The 21196-nt window shown below is 44.6% G+C and overlaps 1 protein-coding gene across 2 annotated transcripts in view; it reads right to left on the reverse strand.

The window, feature by feature from the left end:
• EXOC4 (exocyst complex component 4) overlaps positions 1-20416 on the reverse strand; it is a 453886-nt gene extending 433470 nt beyond the window's left edge. For both annotated transcript variants that reach the window (XM_088468694.1, XM_088468695.1), the window contains exons 1-2: positions 20286-20416; positions 12292-12481 (exon numbers count right to left, since the gene is read on the reverse strand). In XM_088468694.1, the coding sequence (XP_088324820.1) occupies positions 12292-12481; positions 20286-20353 (258 nt within the window). In that variant the 5' untranslated portion in view covers positions 20354-20416. The remainder of the gene's footprint in view (positions 1-12291; positions 12482-20285) is intronic.
• Between the last annotated feature and the right edge of the window lie 780 nt (positions 20417-21196).

Here is a 21196-nt window from a genome sequence, read left to right on the forward strand (position 1 = left end):
ACAGGGACAACCTAGGCATCCACAATGGGTACTTTGTAACTGATGACTGAGATACAGGATAGTAAACCATAAATACTGAAGAGAATATGATTTAGGCAAAACTGTCCACCGACGGTCATCTGAACTATTTGAGATCCAAGCACCTGCCATACTTTATGTGAATATTTAAAGACCTGTCTACAGCATGATTTCTTTATTCTCTCATATGCCGTTATGTTATATATAATATCTATAATGTTTACATTCAGTTGTGGATACATTGAAGTGACTCTAATAACTGAATGTGGATAAAACCACTTAATTCTCTTCAGGAGGTTTCGTCCTTTATTATACATTTTTCACTGCATGCATGCTATCTTTTATTCTATTGTGACATAAATAGAGCTTTTATTTAGATTTCTAACAGGATGTCAATGAATTTTTATGCAGTTCATCTACTGTTATGCTAGGAGACATGCTATGATAGGGTCATCATATATCTTCCTCTGTGATATACTGGGTGACATGCTCTAAGCAAGGTGGACATATATCTTCCTTTGTTTTTTCCTCAGTGATATACGGAGACACACGTGGAAGCTTCCTCTGCAGGAAAGCACAGAAGAGTGATACTCCTAGAAATAAGCGACTATCTCAAGATATGCAATGACGGAGCAGAGTTATAGAAGAAGGGTCATTCCACTGTAACTGATGCAACATTTTGAGTGTTCTAATTAACATCGGGCTCAGTACATATTTGTTATTTTAGTATGAGAACAATGGGTTAACAAAATAAAGCCAGGTCACATCATTTGAGATTTGCAAAATTGCCTTAAGGTGCGTACACACTAGACGATATTTGGCACGATTCGCCCCATTTGGACACATCGGAACGACAAATTGTGTAAAATATGTCCAAATCATGACTACTCATGGTAACGATGCACGTACATCGCATCTTCAGATCTTGACTACAGCAGGTAAAATCTGCCAGTCTCGTACACGATGCACTGGAAATTGTTAAGGACGCACAATAGATCGTTGGTCAGATTGGACACTTAAGCACCATATCGTGGCGTACCGGAGAGCTGCCGGGGAGAGTTCAAGGGAAATCGCTCACAATATCACATCATGAGCACATTGTCTAGGGTGTAGGCACCTTTACATTAAAAAAAATAAAACAAAGATCTGTAACTTATCCAACAAAACATATTCATAACCTTTCTCCAAATGTCACATAAAAGTTTCTCTGAATGTTGAATAATTACGGCCTTGTATGTTATACATTGTTATGATACTATTTTCATATATTTATAAATTCATGATTTGTTGTTGGTTTTGTTTAGTAACTGATGCAACAAGTTCATGGAATGAACCAGTATTAAACACTTTTATTCTTCATTCTGCCAAAGGGGGTTATCCGTTTCTGGAGCTGGCAGCAAGGCAAAGCACAGTTACCAGTCACTCACGTTTATTTCCAAACAGCACTGTTTTATATTCAGCTTCCAACATTTCCTTTATTACATCGCTTGTGAATATGTACAATATAAAGTATTTGCACCATTTTTTTTTTTTTTTTAATTATGCTTTAAGATTTTAAAAATGTTTTCCTTAGCCGTTATGCAAAACCGTGAAATGTGTAATTTGTTATTTTCCTAGACTTCCAGTCATAAAACTCAGTTGATAACTTCTCACTTTTGGCTCAGTCACACACAAACACATGAAATCCACTTTAAACACAGATCAAATAAGAGTCAATGATACAGTCCCATACCTGCGTTCCAAAATGTAAACTCTAAATTGAATAGATTATATTGGTAATAAGGCAATCCATGAAAAGTATAGGGAAAGGGGTCTAGACAGTGCATTTTTTTTATGTGTTTTACCCATTTTTGCAGAAAAAGGGCAAATGAGCACTGAAGGCGATGTTATTTTATGGTATTTTTGCAAAACTAAGCAAACATCTTGGTTAGCAGGTACAGTACTAGCATACCCGCTAGGCTGTTTTAGCTAAAACAACATGGCGGATGACATCCCCACCCGCGGGCCAGAGTGTCCCGCAAGTGAGAAAAATAGCGGTGCAGCGATCACCGCCGGTGAATAGATGCCGTGCGCATGCGCTCGGCATCTATTCACAGAGAGAGAGGAGAGCTTGGAGGCAGGCCAGCATGTCCGTATGTGCCGGGCACACCCCAAAAAGTGATGAAAAGTGGGCATGTCTTAAAGACACACACCCTTTTCTAGTGGCCAAGCCCCCTTTTCGGGAGCAGCACGCGCTAGACTTCCATTTCTAGGTTCAGCCGTGAGTGAACACTACTGTATAGCGGTAAGCACTTTAATATATGCTCTAGGAATTTAGGACCTGAATCAGAGATGTACATTAATCAGATGATTAAAGTACATTTCTGGTGTTGAGTGGTCTGCGTCTGCCCAGGACCCATTCTGCACATGTGCAAAATGGGTACTGTGATCTCGCTCGCAGACCCCCTAAAGCTGAATTATGATTGACATGCTGCAGCATTTGGGGGGCGAAGCGGGGGCGCACCTGTTCACCCTTCCCAGAAACAGGGGCGTGTCGCTCCCATTTTCCCGGGAGGGAAGAGGCCAGGTCTCTTAAGTGACCAGCACCCAGTCAGACTGACCAAAGAAGCAACCATAGCAACAATCGGTCGCAATGGTGATCCCTGCCTGCGACGTTGGTAGCAGTGCTGGGATTGCAAATGCAGCAAGGAAGTGTTCGACTCCTCCTATTTCATTTGCATCTGAGATGGACGGAATTGCACAGCTGCTTGTGTGCAGCTCTGCAAATCTGTCCATCTCTGAATCAGACCCTTGCTCTTCCCCACTTTTTTTTATAACAGGATACAAATTTTATGGAAAATTTCAATCAGCTTTCATTTTCTTTTCCTCAGACACTATCTTATTGCTTCTTCCCCCCAGTCAGTTCTGCAATAAACTGACCAACTGCAACCCGTCTCCAAGTTTCTCCCTCATTCCTCCTCACTAGTTTTAGATCTGACTCTGGTATCTTCCAGTGTGCCAGCAGATTGTTTAGTTCACTCCTTTGACACCTCGGTCATTTCCCTTTTCCTACTTCATTTTTATTTTCTCTTCGTTACTAGACACTAGTATTTTGCCTAGCAATGCACTTCCATTGTCCAGCTGTGGTTTAATGCTGCTCCTAACCTGCCCAATAAGACTGTCCCTTTTTGATATCACGCTTTACAATAACAGTGGCCGGGCACTACTTCACTCAGCATGTATTTCCTAAAATTAAGCATCTACCCAAATAGGTAATAAGGTAAGGGTCACTCCATACAAAAATACTTTTAACCTCCACTAATGAACATGATTTTGCGAAGGGAAGTATCTTGTGAGACTGCCATGCCTGCTAAGACATAAGGCTTCGAACACAGTCTATAGTCTTTTCTTCTCATCAGGACAACATATGAACAACTCAGACCCTCTTTCTGATGTGCTGTATTGTATGGATGATAACCCAGACAGTTCATATGATTATAGAGAGCACAATCCACATGTGTAATGGCAGAACAGTTCCACATACAAATACTATTCACATTTCCCAGTTAATTGTAGTTTAGAGATGGATTACCCATGTACTCATCAAAGTTCCATCGGGTAATGTGTACTGAGCAGAGCAATACCTAGCCTGATAATTACTGTATTTTAGAAGAACCAGTGAAGGCGGGGACTGGCATTATGCTGATAAGCATTTCCCGTCACTTAATATAATTACAAAATATAATTTTAATATAACTTAATATAATTACAAAAAGAGAGTACTTTCAGTCCATGCATATCTCATATAGTAGAAGGGTGGATAAAGGTGGAACCACAAAGACATAATAAAGCTGAGTGGTAAGACATTCAAAATACAGGTATCTCCTGATCATCTCTCTCTCTAACAAGATACTGTTCCATGAAGTTATGACCAGATGGCTTCCACACCATATACCACAGGTAGGCATCACAAGAGACACTAAAGGAATTAGTATATATTAAAAGTGATATAGGAAGTTATCAAGATCGCTCTCTTCATAATCATTATCATTGCCACAGTAAAGTATTCATGCATTACCGATCTAAAGAAAACCTCACAAGAATAAAACAAAACTAAAATAAACAAAGGCAATAGGTAGATCTTTAGTCTACACCATCCTCTGCTGAAGGCCTTTGAAAAGCGTACAATACTTGCCAGTGAGAGAGGGATAAGCTAACAGGAGAAAGAAGCATTAAAATACCCCCCTTAAAGTGTCCTGTTGTTGGAGCTTAACCTCAGCTTGAGTTGTGTGTGCAGCATCCTGATGCTAAATTCAGGAAGGAGACTTACTAAGCAAGACACAAAAGTGGTGAGAATCAAATTATTTTAAAAGGTAGTAGTCACCCCTATATGCCAAATGTTTTTGGTTTACAGATTTACTTTTAGAAATAGCAACCATCTTTAAATCACGGCGGACAGAGATATTCGTGTTTGTAGGTGTTTACGCAAATGCCTCAGGATTGGGAACCCTGTAGCTTACACTTTGCTGAGAGCAATGGTTTTTGTCCCAAGGCTTTACAACCTGTAAAGCCTTGGGACAAAAAACATTGTTCTCAGCAAAGTGTAAGCTACATTTGTGGTCTACACATTGATTACCTTACCTCACTTTTATTTACTGAAAAAGGGGGCTCAAACAGACAAATTATTTCTGAAATTATGACTTTTGTGGGTGCCATTATCTCAGCTTGGAATGAAAGCTCAGGTTCCAGTTTTGTGGGAGGTACATATACAATAGTAATTTGTTGCAGAAAAAAAACTCTGAGATTTGTTCATCTTTTTTTTTTTTTTTTTTTTTAAATCTCTCTGGCTGGTAACATAAGAAACTTTATATTTTTGGGACTAGTCAAGGTGCATATCATACTAAGCTACTGTGAAAATTGCAAGTTTGCTTGATGCAGAGCCCAAATATAACAAATGGTAGTGTCAAGGGAGGGGGGGTGGACTACCACTAAAGTGCTCCTTTAGAGAAGGGAAGGGGTTTGGTTTAATTCAATATTTACGTTTTAAAACTCAAAAAACAATCCAAAAAATCGTCTACTGTGATGTGTTGGACAGGGTGTAGTATGTAATGTGGTCATAGTCTGAATGTCAACATTCAGAACGGCGACATGGATGGTATGTCAACATGTGACAAGTCGACATTATGCAGGTCGACATAATGTCTACATACCGTTGGAAACTATTCTACCCCTGTGCAAGCTTACATATCTGTCACGGAGATTCTCAGAAAAATTATATAAAGTCTGATATCCAGTCATGCAGATTACCACCCTGGTGTATTTGGTAGACATATGAAATAGCCTTCCTATACTATGAAATCCAATAAATATAGTGTTCATTTTAACACCCTGCACCTGTCACATCCCATCTCTCTGCTTTGGTGCTTTTAGCACACTCTGGTCTGTATCTATGCAGTTTTTTTTTGCATTAGCTGAGTGTGCTAGAAGCACCAGAGCAGAGAGCGACAACCCAGGCAGGAAAGAGGAACTGCACGGGTTGTGACAGGTGCAGGGTGTTAGAATGAACACTAAAATATATTATCTGTAGTGAAATGTTAGATTGTTTTAATGGTCAACAGCGTTCTCCCCAGAAAATTTTGATATTAAGTAATAGCCGTGTGGGGACAGTGTAATATCTCGCTATAATGAAAAAATGGGATTTTGGTACCTACCGGTAAATCCTTTTCTCTGATTCCACAGGGGACACTGGAGGTGCTTACGCTGGGGTAGAGAGGCATGGATAGCTTGAGCTGGCACTTTAAAATTTAGAAGTGTGAAGCTCCTCCCCCTCTATGCCCCACCAGCCCTCAGTTTAGAAAAAGAAGACAGAGAGGAGGTGGAGAACAAGCTTAGTGAAAAGGAGAGAACACCACACAATAACTGAATCATACAACATACAGAACAAAACCGAACAGGCAGGCATAGAGCGCAGAGGTGGGCGTCCAGTGTCCCCTGTGGAATCAGAGAAAAGGATTTACCGGTAGGTACCAAAATCCCATTTCCTCTTTCATCCACTAGGGGACACTGGAGGTGCTTACGCTGGGGACGTCCCAAAGTTATCCCCATGGGCGGGAGTGCTCTGTGGCGCCTGCAGAACAAGGCGGCCAAAACGGTACGCCGAAAAGGCAAACATACCAATTTGTAAAACTTGACAAACGTGTGAACTGAAGACCAAGTGGCCGCACGACACAATTGTGACGTAGATGCTCCTCTACCAGCCGCCCATGACGCACCCACAGAACGTGTGGAATGAGCCGAAATTGACGAAGGAGGCCGACGGTTAGCACTAACATATGCTTGATGAATAGTCAGCCGGATCCAACGTGCTACAGTCTGCTTAGACGCTGGCCAACCCCTCCGAACCACATCATAGAGGACAAAAAGCGACTCCGACTTACGAAGGGAAGCAGTCCTGTCAACATAGATGCGGAGAGCCCTAACCACATCCAAGGTAGAAGAACCAGAGTCCTCCACCAACGATGGTACCACAATAGGCTGATTGATATGGAAAGCCGACACGACCTTAGGAAGGAAGGCAGCTATCGTCCGGAGTTCCGCTCTATCCGCATGAAACACTAGGTAAGGAGGTTTATAGGAAAGAGCCCCCAATTCCGAAACCCTACAAGCCGAAGCGAGAGCCAGGAGGATTACCGTCTTCCAAGATAGGTACTTAAGATCAACCTCCTCCAAAGGTTCAAACATGGGCGACTGAAGGAACAGAAGAACTAGATTAACATCTCATGGATCAATTGGATGTACAAAAGGAGGTTGCACCCACAAGACCCCTTGAAGAAAAGTCTGCACCTCAGGAATGAGGGCCAATTTCCTTTGAAAGAAAATGGAAAGGGCAGAAACCAGACCCGTCTGAAGGAAAAGCAGAAACCGGGATAAGCGAAAGGTCCTAGACGGAAGATCCCGACTGGAACACCATGATATATAAGCACGCCAGATGCGATGATAATGCGCAGCCGAAACTGTCTTCCTTGAGCGTAGCATGGTGGGAATAACCGCGTCTGGGATACCTCTATGTCTTAGGATATCGGTTTCAAGAGCCACCCCGTTAAACGTAGCTGCGCTAAGTTGGGGTGTATGAAAAGGCCCTGCCGTAGAAGATCCAGGCGCAGAGGAAGGGCCCACGGATCGTCTGATAATAGGGACCGAAGGTCCGAGAACCAACTTCTCCGAGGCCAGTTCGGGGCCACAAGAATTACCGAGGCTGACTCCTGTTTTATTCTTTTTAGAAGACGAGGAAGAAGTGGAATCGGAGGGAAAAGGTAAACGAAGTCGTAGGTCCACGGACTTGTCAGAGAGTCTACTGCTTCCGCCTGCGGATCTTGAGTTCTTGACACGTATACTGGAAGCTGACGATTCAATCGTGACGCCATGAGATCCACCTGAGGACATCCCAATCGACGTATCAGCGCGTTGAACACGTCTGGATGAAGCTTCCATTCCCCGGGATGGACATCCTGTCGATTTAGGTAATCTGCTTCCCAGTTGTCCACACCCAGAATGAATACCGCTGACAGGATTATTGACTGATTCTCGGTCCACCGGAGGATCTGAGTTACCTCTCGCATAGCCATGCGACTCCAAGTCCCTCCCTGGCGGTTGCTGTAAGCGACAGCCGTCGCATTGTCGGACTGAACTCTTACCGGACGAGCCTTTAGCAACTCTGTTGCCTCTATCAGAGCATTGTAAATCGCTCTGAGTTCCAACACATTTATGGGCCACTTCTGTTCTAGAGGGGACCATCGACCCTGAAAGTGATAATCGAGGACTACTGCGCCCCATCCTCGAAGGCTGGCATCCGTGGTTATGATGATCCAGTCCCACATTCCGAACCATTTTCCCGCTAACAGATTGCTGGATTGTGTCCACCAAAGAAGGGCTACTCTGGTAACCGGGCTCAGACGGATCTGTCAATGTAGGAACAGATGAGACCCTGACCCCTGTGCTAACAGGTCCAGCCGGAACACCCTGGAGTGGAACCGGCCGAACTGTAGTGCCTCGAAAGCAGCTACCATTTTCCTCAAGAGACGCAGACAAAGAAGCATTGACACAGTCTTTGTTTTGAGGACCAGCTGAACTAACACTCGGATATCCTTGGCCTTGTCTGTTGGAAGAGAAATCCTCTGAGATTTCGTATCCAATATCATGCCCAGAAATAAAAGTTTCTGGGGCGGATTGAGATTTGACTTCTTGAAGTTGATTATCCAACCATGTTGGATTAGAATGTGATATGTCAGTAAGGCATGATCTGTTAGAAGAGACACCGATGGAGCCTTGAGTAACAGATCGTCCAAATAAGGTATTATGTTCACTCCTGATGACGGAAGGAGAGCGATCATGACTGACATGAGTTTGGTAAAGATGCGGGGAGCCGAGGATAACCCGAACGGCAATGCCCGAAATTGATAATGATCCTTCAAAATGGCGAAACGCAGAAAAGCCTGGTGTGGTTCCCAAATGGGAAGATTGAGATATGCGTCCTTGATATCCAGGGATAATAGGAACTCCCCTGGTTCCAAGCTCGCTATTACTGACTTTAGAGACTCCATCTTGAAACGATACATCTTCAGATACCGGTTCAAAGACTTTAGGTTTAAGATGGGCCTGACCGAGCCATCCGGCTTGGGTACTACAAACAGTTTTGAGTAAAACCCTATACATCGTTGAAGTTCCGGAACTGGAACTATCACAGAAGATACTACTAGAGACTGGATAGCCTCCTGTAGAACCTTGGCTCTTTCTGCCTGTATTGGCAGACTTGTAGTGAAGAACCGAGGTGGAGGGGAGGTCTCGAAATCTATTCGGTACCCCAGGGTAATTAGTCTTCAGATCCATGGTTCTGTAGAAGTCTGGTTCCAAACTTGTTGAAATCTTTGCAGGCGGCCTCCCACTGCAGATGGTCCCAGGTGGGACGGAAGACCGTCATGCCACTTGTATCTCAGCTGGTTGAGGCTCTGGTCTACGAGCAACCGTGTGTGGACGACCTCTACCTCTGCCACCTCTTGGTTGCGTGGGCGCACCTCTGGTCCTACCACGAAAGGAATGTGGCGCCCGAAAGGAATTAAACGAAGGTCCCGTGTAAATTCTTCTGGGAGCCGGTGCAGCTGACAGGAGGAAGGAAGACTTGCCTCCTGTGGCTTTGGATATCCATTTGTCTAATTCCGGCCCGAACAGCATGTCGCCAGTGAATGGTAGACTTTCCACCGCACGCTTGGATTCTGCATCTGCTTGCAAAGTGCGTAGCCAGAGGGCTCTGCGGGCCGAAATCGCCGAAGCAGATATGCGAGCACTAATCTGAATGGTATACTTTGAAGCTTCTCCCATGTAAACTGCAGATTCACGGATGTGTTCTGCTAGTAGACGTAACTCTGCTCTGGAATTACCAAGTCCAATCCTGTAATCAATTGATCGGCCCAGGAAACCACCGCCTTGTTAACCCAAGTGGTAACAAGAGCGGGCCTGAGTTGAGCACCCGCTGCTGTATAAATAGATCTTAGCGTTGTCTCCAACTTACGATCCGACGGATCTTTTAGAACTGTAGCTCCCGGCACTGGGAGTGCTGTTTTCTTTGAGAGACGGGAGACAGACGCATCTACTGGAGGAGGGTTTTCCCACTTATCCATCATGGATGAAGGAAAAGGGTAACTAGATGAAAACCAGCGCGGAATCTGGAACCTCTTATCCGGCTGTTTCCAAGCTACCGAGAGCTGTTGCTGAAGTTGCTGCGAGAACGGAAAAACTGCAGAGCTCTTCGGTTGTTCGTTAAATAATTCAAACTCCTGTGATGGAGGAATTATATCCTCAGGTAAATTGAGAGTCTCTCTCACCGCCAAAATTAAAGATTCCACCCGGGAGAGGTGGACTCTAACTCCTGAGGATCGTCCTTTAATGCAACCTCCAATTCCCCTTCTTCGGTATCCTCCAAAGTAAGGAATTCTTCCTCCGACTCCTCTGTCTGGAGAACAGTCGTCAGAGTATGCTTCGGTCTCTGGTAGGAAGTGGAGGGTGCGGATGCCGCAGTGCCCATAACCTGTACCAAGGTGTCTAGAGACTTAGTTAGCCCCGCCACCCAGGGAGGTTGAGACTTACGTGCCTCAGCTAACTCTGACGTTAAGTCTGACATAACGCCTACCATGTCAGCGGCCCATGGCGGAGCAACTGAGTCAGGAATAGCCATCGGTGGATCAATTGTTATACAAGCATCACATAACGTGGACCCAGTGGCATGCGGCTAAGATAGTTTGTTTTTACACTTAGAACCGACAAACATCTTTTGAGCCGCTTTTGTTTTGTTCGACATGGAATAACAACAGTCACACAGACACAGCAGTGATTTGAAATAAAATAGAAGGCTGGTTGGGACACAGAGGAAGAGGTACCCCCTCGCACAGATTAGATTCCCTGCACTGACACCCCAGTGTTACTCACAGCCTCTTGCCAGGAATGTACACAGGAGAATCAGCCTTCTGCATGCGCCTGCAAACTACCTGTAGTGGAGAGATACAGGCAAACAACAGGTTAAACGCAGCCCCCACGCTGCTCTAACAGCCACTGCCGCGTTAAATAGACAGGGAGCCCGCGCTATTAGGCTCCGCCCCCTTTCTCCTCAAGTCCGAGGGACTGGAAAATGGCCACCACGCTGGAGTCCTAACCTCCCCCCTGCGCTAGCCCCGCTGAGAAGGAGCCGCTAGTCGCGCTCATCAGCGGGGAGAAGCATAATCATTGAGCAGCGCTTATAGCGCTCTCTGAAGTCAGCGCTGGCGGCGGGGCAGGAGTCGGGGAAAGTGCAAGTGATTGTACTCACTGCGCTCCCCTCTGGACGGCTCCTCTGATCAGCACTTCTCCTACCTGCTTCCTGGAGGCAGTCTGTGCTGTGTGTGCGGCAGTAAGGAGCGGTCAGATGCTTTTGGTGAAGCACTGCACACTCCTTCCTGTAACCCAGGAGGTTAACAGGGTGCCAGTAACCAGGAACCCAGCTTTATAGAGGTGGCAAAGGGTACTTAAAAAATAATGTAAAAGATGTTTTAAATTAATAAACAAAAAATAAATAATAGTGTAAAATAAAAGAAATAAATTACGTGACCTGCTGGAGCACAGCAGATTGCGACCAGCTCCGACGGCACATTTTCTAAACTGAGGGCTGGTCAGGCATAGAGGGGGAGGAGCTTCACACTTCTAAATTTTAAAGTACCAGCTCCAGCTATCCACGCCTCTATACCCCAGCGTAAGCACCTCCAGTGTCCCCTAGTGGATGAAAGAGAAATATGGATATCATATTTAAAGACTTGTAGATATTGTCCATTTGCTAGAAGGACACAGAATTGTATCCAGTAATGCACGCTGAGACACAGTGCTGCATGCAGAGGCAACAGCCCATGTCTGTACTTTCCCTGTAACATTTGCGAAGCTCGACTCTGATTAGAAGCAGTCACAGATCTCCCAATCATCAGAAATCCATCCCCCATCGTTAAGCGACAGATCTCAATCAGATAGCTCCCCCAGAGCAAACAATCGGCAGAACCTAACTAGCTTTGTTGTCATGTTACAGAGACAGAGCTCAACCAATAGCACCTCATTACTAGGCTAGTAATGGGATGCTATTGGCTGGACTCTATCGGTCACATAACCACAGCGCACATTACGCTACGTCGAGGGCTGACTGTGGGGTATCCATCTGATTACTGCCATCAGAGTGCTGGGTGGCACGTAAAAAGGCCCAGGTGGAGCGTCTGTGAAACTGATCCTAGGGAGAACACTGGTCAAGTGTATACGTGTGGCCCTTTCCTTTCTATTTTGTTCCCTTTCCTACTTCCTGTGCTTGATTTCTGGTTTTCTTTAGGCTAGTTGTGCATCAAACTTTATGTTATAAATCAATAGAACATTAACAAAAATAAATATATGGCTAAATGTTTTAGGATGAGAATTCTGATATGACAATGAAGCCTTATGTGGCCATTAAGTTATACGATGTACACAACATTCAGGGTTAGTAAAATTTCCATTCTGTGGGAGCTATGTAAGAAGTAATACTACTGATCGTATCTAAAATCAACTCTCATTCCAACGCACATTAGGATACAACATCCAAAAGTAGATCACTTCACTCCATGACCATTATCAAGCAGAATAAGATCATGCTGGATAAAGATGATAACATTTCGCATTATCTAGCATATTCCGTGTATTGTTATCGATTGACAAACTAAACAGGAATAAGAAATGTGTCAGTGTGTGCTGCCTCACCTGCTTGATCTTATTGCGGGAGTTGGTGATACGCTCCGTTATGCTCTGATAAGTGCGGATAGCAGTAGTAAGCTCTGTAAAGTGCTGCTCAATTTTTTCGTCCAGGTCTCGGTCACATTTCTCATAAGCTTCCTCCAATCGGCCTCTCTCAGTCTCTCTGTCCTCCACATCATCACTAGTTGAAAGCGTTCTGTAATAATAAGAATAGTATGTCTGTGAAAAATAAACTAGATACATAGGTTTATATTTGCTATTAATAAATAACTCTGGTTGCAATGTTTTTTATTTTTTTAAGCATATGTTGTTTGCAGCCTCTACAAGAAAATTGAAGAGTGAAATTGAACCCATCCATAATTTTAATATTCCAAATATAAAGCATGAAAATAGAACGCATTATTCCGGCTTCCCTAAATGTGCACTAAAAAAATCTTAAGCATATTTATTAGTAACCTTTATTTCTACAGTGCCAACAGTACACTTCATAGAGCTTCATAGTAATGCTGCCAGATTACAGTATGTTCCTCAGTGAGTGGAAGTGAACTTTAATTAAAAATGTTTATCTATGCCTATATATTGGAATACCATCTTTGGAAATGTACCTACTGCAATACCGATAATATTAATTATAATTAATAAACATTGACTTTGGATTGTATCATTTTAAAAGCTAGAAATAGCAGCTACTATGAGATTTTCTTATTTATTCAGAAATTACACTTTAATGGCTCAAGATGACAATCATTAAAAAGCCCTTTAGTTAGATAATTGAAAAATTATTCTTTATACAATAAAAGGCTTGCCGTTGCTGATATAGCCAACTCTTAGGGTTTTATCACATCGGGAACTGTTTTTAGCTGCAGTACATAGGAGCATCCTGTCCATTTTTACAATTTCCTGTGGATTCAGTCTCTTCCAGTCTTATTTTTGATTTGACACATTAATAAGAGGAAATAGGAAAACGTGAAACTAAAATTAAATATTAAAAGTCGATCAAAAGATCATTAAAAGGGATTTGTAGCATGAATATTTAGGCCCCTCCTTCACATCCCATGGCTATAATTAAAGTGGAACAAACCTATTGTAAATAATTCCAAAAAAAGGGTAGGATCAGTCAGTAATGTGCGACATTATCCGTACAAATTGGCACTGTCAACAATGGGTCCCACATTTTTTCCCCCTTAAATTTAAGGGAATCTATGTCTGGAGAAATCATAGTTCACCCATTTATTCCTGCTAGTCCTGGACATACAATAACAATATTAGGGGAGAATGCCTTTTAAATTCAGAAATTTCCTGGCTTAAAACAAATATACTATATAGCAGGACATGCATTTACTTAATAAGAGCCACAATTAACACTCAAGTCAGCAAAAGTGCCTTATACATATAGGATTTCATAATCAGCCAAACAGTATATATAAAAAAAATTTAGTTGATTGTTGTCAAAACCTTTTTAGTTTCTCTGTGCTCCTAACAATACATACCAAAGGGGGCGGTTAGCCCTAATCTATAATATGAAACTAGTAACAGATTATTAAATGTTCAACAATCTCTGTATACAACAATGAAGGTAAATAACTAACCCTTTTGTGAAATAAAAATAGCAAAAGGGGAAAAAAACAAAAAAAACAACCCTATTAAAACAGAATAAATGTCCTTCAGTACACCAACCTGACGGTTAGCAACTGCTAGACAACTCCCTTCTATTTTGGATCCACAGCACAGAGCACAATAGCAGTGTTCCGCCATTTCCTACCACATATCATCACTTCCTGACTGACAGACAGCACTGTACATAAGTATATCCCATTATCTTTTCCTTCCTGACGCTTGCCCATTTTTCCTACTTTCAACACATGAACTTCAAGAAATGAGTGTTCAAATGCTACCTAATATATCCCACCTCTTGACGGGATCGGTATGAAATCCGTTCGAATCCTGACGCTGGAAGCCCAGCAATGAAGATCCCGACAGGTAAGCATTTTTACTATTCACTAACCTAACCCCCCTAACCTCCCTCCAAGTGCCTAAACCTAACCACCCCTTCCCCACAGCCTAAACCTAAGTCTCCTGGGGGGGGTGCCTAACCCTAACCATCCCGGTTAGGTGCCTAACCCTTAGTCCCCCCGGGAGCCCCTAACCTAAACGGTTTCAATTGCCTTAAGACAGGTGCAGCAGTTTTATTATGATAAGGGTATTTAAGAGATTTAATTGAGACATCAGTTTATGCTCCTAACGAAGCTGGATCACTACAGCCCAGCGAAATGCGTTGAGCCCTTTCACTTTGACCCCTGCTTTATCTGGTTGGCGTGCCAATGGATATGCATTTCCTCCCTGGAATATAATTTGCAGCATGAGCAAACACAGAGTGGATTTACCCTCAGCCCGTTACTCTGCACCTTGGATGATAAAGGGACTGACTGGAGACAAACTACCACGGAACGGTAACATCCTGCTGCTATATACTTTGTCCATTTGGATATATGGAGAGAGTCATAGCACTATACCAACCATACAGGAGTCTATGGGCTAATTAGCCTCTTTTAATTGTGTGTTTTTTAGACTGTGGCCACTGCTTATGGACTTATACCAGACTGATCCAACTTTGCATCAGAGCACCACCTGTATCAGCACACTTCTTGGGAGGCCAAGAAAATACACCGTACCCTTTTCTTTAGGCTATACAGTGGTTCTCAAACTCGGTCCTTAGGACCCCAAACAGGTCACGTTTTGCAGTTCACCCAGCAGGTGCACAGGTGTATTCATTACTCACTGACACATTTTAAAAGATCCACAGGTGGAACTAATTATTTCACTTGTGATTCTTTGAGGAGACCTGGAAAACATGCACTGTTTGGGGTCCTGAGGACCGAGTTTGAGAACCCGTTGACGATAAGATATCATGAGCACTCAACCTTCTCTCGCACATCTGGTACTGTGAAGTTTTGTGGAACCTTACAAATATACAATGCTGTCCCAAGACATTTTATCTGATTGTACCTACAATATATCTTTTCTCTGAAAAACAGACATCTTCTCTATTATTAAGTAAGGGTTATTTCACACACACACAACGGTTTTGTCCGTCCAGCAAAAAAAAAAAAAAAAATTAACTTTTTTTACCGTTGTTTAATTTCAGTGGAAGTGACAAATACATTAGGGCTTCCACACGGGACGGTCGCCATGTTACAGAAGTGATAACTGACTAGGATGGCTGCCGTCAGTTTTATAGATTGAAAAGAGATTCAAACACATGGCAATAAGATTACACAGTACAAAAACCATTGCTTGTGAAAGGGACTGATCCACAGGAAAAAAAAAACTCCCTTTTTTTTCTGTCCGGAGAAAACCGTTGTGAGTGAAAGGAGCCTAACTGTTACAGCCTACAACTTAGAGTGTGTCTTGTTAAGAGACTTCAGCAGTGTGCCAAATAGTGCATAAATCCACAAAATATATGCATTTTGCCCCATCATAGAAAATGGCTTAAAGGTGATTGCAGCGGCATGATGCATGGGATGAGGTCACAACCTGATGATGTCTTGATGATGGAACAGCGTCTAGGAATGCACTAAAATCACGTATGACAGAAAGGACAATGCAGAAAATGCAGGGGACTTGGTGCACTCTCTACTGCAAACTTAAAGCAAAACTCAGTTTCACAAAAAAGGGCAGGCTTGGAGCAACCATGTTATGTTATTCCACATCATCTGCCTCCATTTCACAGGAAGAGAAGACTATATATGTGCAATAAGTATGTTTGGATTTACATAGCTACCAGCAATATAGTGTTTTGATAATGCATTATATGTTGGGGCTGGAATTTTGCAGTGCTTTTGTGTAAATATAATACCGATCTCTCAGCAAATGTATTTACTTATTTTTGTGTTTTAAATTATCTGGCTGTAAGGTGCAGTTATAAAATATTTACGCTCAGCCCTAGGTATGAGAACAGAGAGGGCCACGCTCAGCCCCGCAAGTGAGGGCAGAGAGGGCCACGCTCGGCCCCGCAAGTGAGGGCAGAGAGGGCTACGCCCGGCCCCGCAAGTGAGGGCAGAGAGGGCTACGCCCGGCCCCGCAAGTGAGGGCAGAGAGGGCTACGCCCGGCCCCGCAAGTGAGGGCAGAGAGGGCTACGCTCGGCCCCGCAAGTGAGGGCAGAGAGGGCTACGCTCGGCCCCGCAAGTGAGGGCAGAGAGGGCTACGCTCAGCCCCGCAAGTGAGGGCAGAGAGGGCTACGCTCAGCCCCGCAAGTGAGGGCAGAGAGGGCTACGCTCAGCCCCGCAAGTGAGGGCAGAGAGGGCTACGCTCAGCCCCGCAAGTGAGGGCAGAGAGGGCTACGCTCAGCCCCGCAAGTGAGGGCAGAGAGGGCTACGTCAGCCCCGCAAGTGAGGGCAGAGAGGGCTACGCTCAGCCCCGCAAGTGAGGGCAGAGAGCGCTACGCTCAGCCCCGCAAGTGAGGGCAGAGAGCGCTACGCTCAGCCCCGCAAGTGAGGGCAGAGAGCGCTACGCTCAGCCCCGCAAGTGAGGGCAGAGAGCGCTACGCTCAGCCCCGCAAGTGAGGACAGAGAGCGCTACGCTCAGCCCCGCAAGTGAGGGCAGAGAGCGCTACGCTCAGCCCCGCAAGTGAGGGCAGAGAGCGCTACGCTCAGCCCCGCAAGTGAGGGCAGAGAGCGCTACGCTCAGCCCCGCAAGTGAGGGCAGAGAGCGCTACGCTCAGCCCCATGAATGAGGACAGAGAAGGCTATGCTCAGCCCCGCAAGTGAGGAAAGAGAGGGCTACGCTCAGCCCCGCAAGTGAGGACAGAGAGGGCTACGCTCAGCCCCTCAAGTGAGGACAGAGAGGGCTACGCTCAGCCCCTCAAGTGAGGACAGAGAGGGCTACGCTCAGCCCCGCAAGTGAGGGCAGAGAGGGCTACGCTCAGCCCCATGAATAAGGGCAGAGAGGGCTACGCTCAGCCCCGCAAGTGAGGGCAGAGAGGGCTACGCTCAGCCCCATGAATGAGGACAGAGAGGGCTATGCTCAGCCCCGCAAATGAGGATAATAAGGATTATTAGGAGCCCTAAATATATGGATGAGGGCTAGGACCGGTGCTTTTTAAAGACAATGGTCGATATGATCAGTCCAAAATTTCCTGGTGGTGCTATACACACACCTCTGAGCAGCGCTATTTATTCCCATGGGGAGAAGCAGGACACACCCACTTGGTGGCACACTGCATTCATTATACTACAGTAATTTCTCTGAAAGTATAATGTAGGTTACAGTAACAAATTTAATCTGTGGAAAATGTAAATAATGCAAATTATAAAAATATGTATTATACATTTAGCTCAAATCCAAAGTGTAAGAGAAAAAAAAAAAAGGACGGATATCACGTTTATACATACGTTATATGCATTTAATGCAATATTTTTGAAAAGAGTACTGCCATCAGTACTGGTCCCTGAGCAATTTGACTAGATAATGCTCAGAATATTAGTGTGACCAAGGGCCTGATTCAGACCCACTCGCGAGCGGCTGTCCGCTCGCAAGTGGGTCGATGTTATGGACTGAGCATGCGCACGACGGAGGGAGCTCCGTCGTGCGCATGCGCCAGACGCGACGAGCGAAGGAAAGTCCTTCGCTCGTTGTGTCCGATCAAAGGGGGCGTGCTGTCAATGTTGATTGACAGCACGCCCCCTTTGGTGGGCGTGCCTCCCTGACGGGGGCGTTCCCACGGGAACGCCTCCCATCAGAAGCCGGCCCACTGACATCACTAGTGATGTCAGTGGGAGTGATTTTGGCTCTGATAGAGCCAAAATCACTCCGGAGCTTGTGGTTGAAAACCTCAACCGCAGGCTCCGGCTCGCAAATTCGATGGTCGCGATGGTCTCGACCATCGCGACCATCACAATGCACGCTCGTATAGCCTGTGGGTGGTGACCCACAGCTATACGAGCGTCCAGGAGGACGCTCCATGAAAATGGAGCCCGGCCCTCATTCAGAGCGTGCGCTCTGCTCAGAGCGTACGGCTCTGAATGAGGGCCCAAGTTCCTAAATCTTAAGACAGAACCTTGGACTTTGCAGCTGCACCCCATTAATGCAGGATGCCGGTCTAGTGTCACAGAGACCACACTTTTTGGAACTAAACAATCACTGCCGCGACCTCGGTGCAAAAATAAAGCGCGTATCGATCGGAGAAACATCACTGAGCTCCTCAGTCAGATTGCCTTTGTGATCCAAGAAATTAGAAGACGAATATCCTACCGGAACTTTGTTCACCAAAGGCTATAACCAGCTACATAACTATGTATTGTGTTGCATTAATATGCTTTCAATAAAAAAAAGTAACATGAGAAATCAGTTGCACTGCAATTCTGTGCTAGTGTCATTGGAGCAATTTGGGGAGAAAATTGCTACAAAATGACACACTATAGAGATTTTGTTTATTGTCACTGAAAATCAATCATATATCAAGATAGATTTAGATTTCTCAAGAGGATTCTGGAAAGGATCTACGAGATACTCAATGTGAAGTCAAATAGAAGTAATCATTGTTGATTGATACATCTTCTCCTTTGTTGCTTTCCTTGAATTTCTGTTTTGACTTGGTTTTTATTTAATTTTGGATTTCTCTTTTCACTTCAGTTAAAATCACAACAATTTTATTATTATTAATACCTCTATGTGAAACAGTACTCGATTCTAGCGTATACAAATATGCAATAAACTGTATTGCAATTTGAAAAATTTTAATCATTCAATCAGCCAAGTCCCATATATAGTTATACTGTTTAAGCATATTCTAAACCTATAATTACAACTTTCCGCTTTAAAAGCTCTGAAAGTACTTATATATTTCCATTTTTGACAGATTGTCTTAGAGGCTGGATACTTGCGTCTCAGCAGCACCGCTCTAGGGTGCTAGGGTAATTTTTTAAGTACTTGCACAGGAATCGGTATGATTTACCGCCAGACCCATGCCCGGCGGTTCAAATCCCGACAGCGGCAGCCCGACAAGGATGGAAAAAAAACAATTGTCCCCAGGTAAGTATTCACTAACCTATTCTACCCCCTAACCCTCCCTTAGGGGTGCCTAACCCTAACCTTCCCCCACCCCCAGTGCCTAAACCTAACCCCCCCTTCCCCCGCCACCTAAACCTATGTACCACGGGTGGGTGCCTAACCCTAACCCTCCCTCCCCCTAGCCTAACCCTAACCTACAGGCGGGGTGCCTAACCCTAAGTCCCCCCCGGGAGCCCCTAACCTAACCCTCCCCCCGTCCCCAGCGGCTGTCCGCGCTTGGCATCCCTTCGATCGGGATGCCGGGCGCCGGTGTCCCGGCTTCGGTAAAATGACAGACGTCTAGATTTAGACGCCTGTCATTTAACACTCGTCGGGATTAAACAGTCGGGAAGGCGGCTGTCGGGATTAGGTCCGCCGGCTTCCCGACTGCATACCCTTGTACAGAACCAAAGTCCATTTTCAGGAACAAAACGCAGAACGACGCGGTTCACAGACATATCGCCTGTACACACTGTCCAACAACCAGCATATATATTGGCTGATCAATTGATCGGCCAATATATCGACACTGTGTACCCCTGCATGCCACATGCCTTTATCAGATTCATTACTGTGCTCTACTCATTGAGGTCTGTGCCTTATACCAACTACTGTACAACAGAGAGCCAGTGACAGGGGGAGGAATAGGCGCTGGCTGTTATGGACTCCCAGGGACAGTAAATCCCAGGCATTAAACGTGTCCCTAACATGCAACAATTTTTCATGATTGCCCCTAATAACAATAATACTCTTCTGTTGCTGTGTGTTAGATACAGCTTGGAAGGTCTTCCTTTGTAGGCTTAGTACAAGCTTATTGTTTAACAGATTATGTAAACTTGTAAGAAGTACATGTCCATCAGTTCAGGAGACATACCAGGCTGCAGCATAGGCAGCAGTAACGCAGGGAGGGATGGGTGAGGGCCAACTGGAAGTAACCCTCCACATCACCTACCTGATGACAGAAATCAGCAAGCCTGAGGGGTCTTTGCTTTTGCTCATTTGGCCTCTGTATGCGGACATCGCTGCTCTCTCCTCTCTCACAGACACAGAGCTACCGCGCAGCTCCGGGAACACATGCAGCCAATAGCGTTTCCCTGTACGGAAGACAAGTTACCCAACCAGCGCCCGAAGAGGAGGAGGAGGGCGGTTACCCGCGCGTGCTGCCGGGAGTTGTAGTTTGGAGTAAACTGAGGAGGTTATCGCTGTGGGAATACTGAGACTCGCTCTGGGACTACAGAGACCATGATGCACTGCGAATCCAGCTACTTTCTCAACTTTATCAACCCGGACAAACAAACAGCATCTTAATAATTGTGTGTTACCGTAGGTTGGCGTTGTGTTGGCTTACAGGAGGGCAGCGCGTTGTAGGCACCTCGTAGGGCTCGTATTTGTCTCTTATTAGCACGATGTTTTAATTAATGAGTTGAAAGTGCTGATCAAAAATTATATTCATGTTCTTCAAATCAGTTAAAACCAACCTAATAGTAACACCTTAAATATTTTTTCTGTTGTTTTATATATGTATGCTGGATAATCTTAGTTATGTGGTGTGAGTGGTTTTTAACAGTATTTATTCTTTATTTTAGTCTCTTATATTGCCTTGCATTGTGGCTCTTAGCAACTTTCTGCTTGTATTAGGGCTTATGTTGTGGCTCTCACCGCATATATTTCTGCAAGAGGCAGACATGGACCTGCATTGCTTTAACCACCAGTAATACGCCTGTGCTTATATAGTATTTTACTAAGTACATGTCACTTTAATTTTCTGAGCACTACAGTGTGCTATTGATATTAACCGGTCATATTTCTGTTATCTATTCAGTTTTAAGTCAGCACTTCGGTTGTGTCACTTACCTGTCGGCA

Source organism: Taudactylus pleione, unplaced genomic scaffold, assembly GCF_031769625.1.
Source record: "Taudactylus pleione unplaced genomic scaffold, aTauple2 ptg000086l, whole genome shotgun sequence".
Taxonomy (NCBI): Eukaryota; Metazoa; Chordata; class Amphibia; order Anura; family Myobatrachidae; genus Taudactylus; species Taudactylus pleione.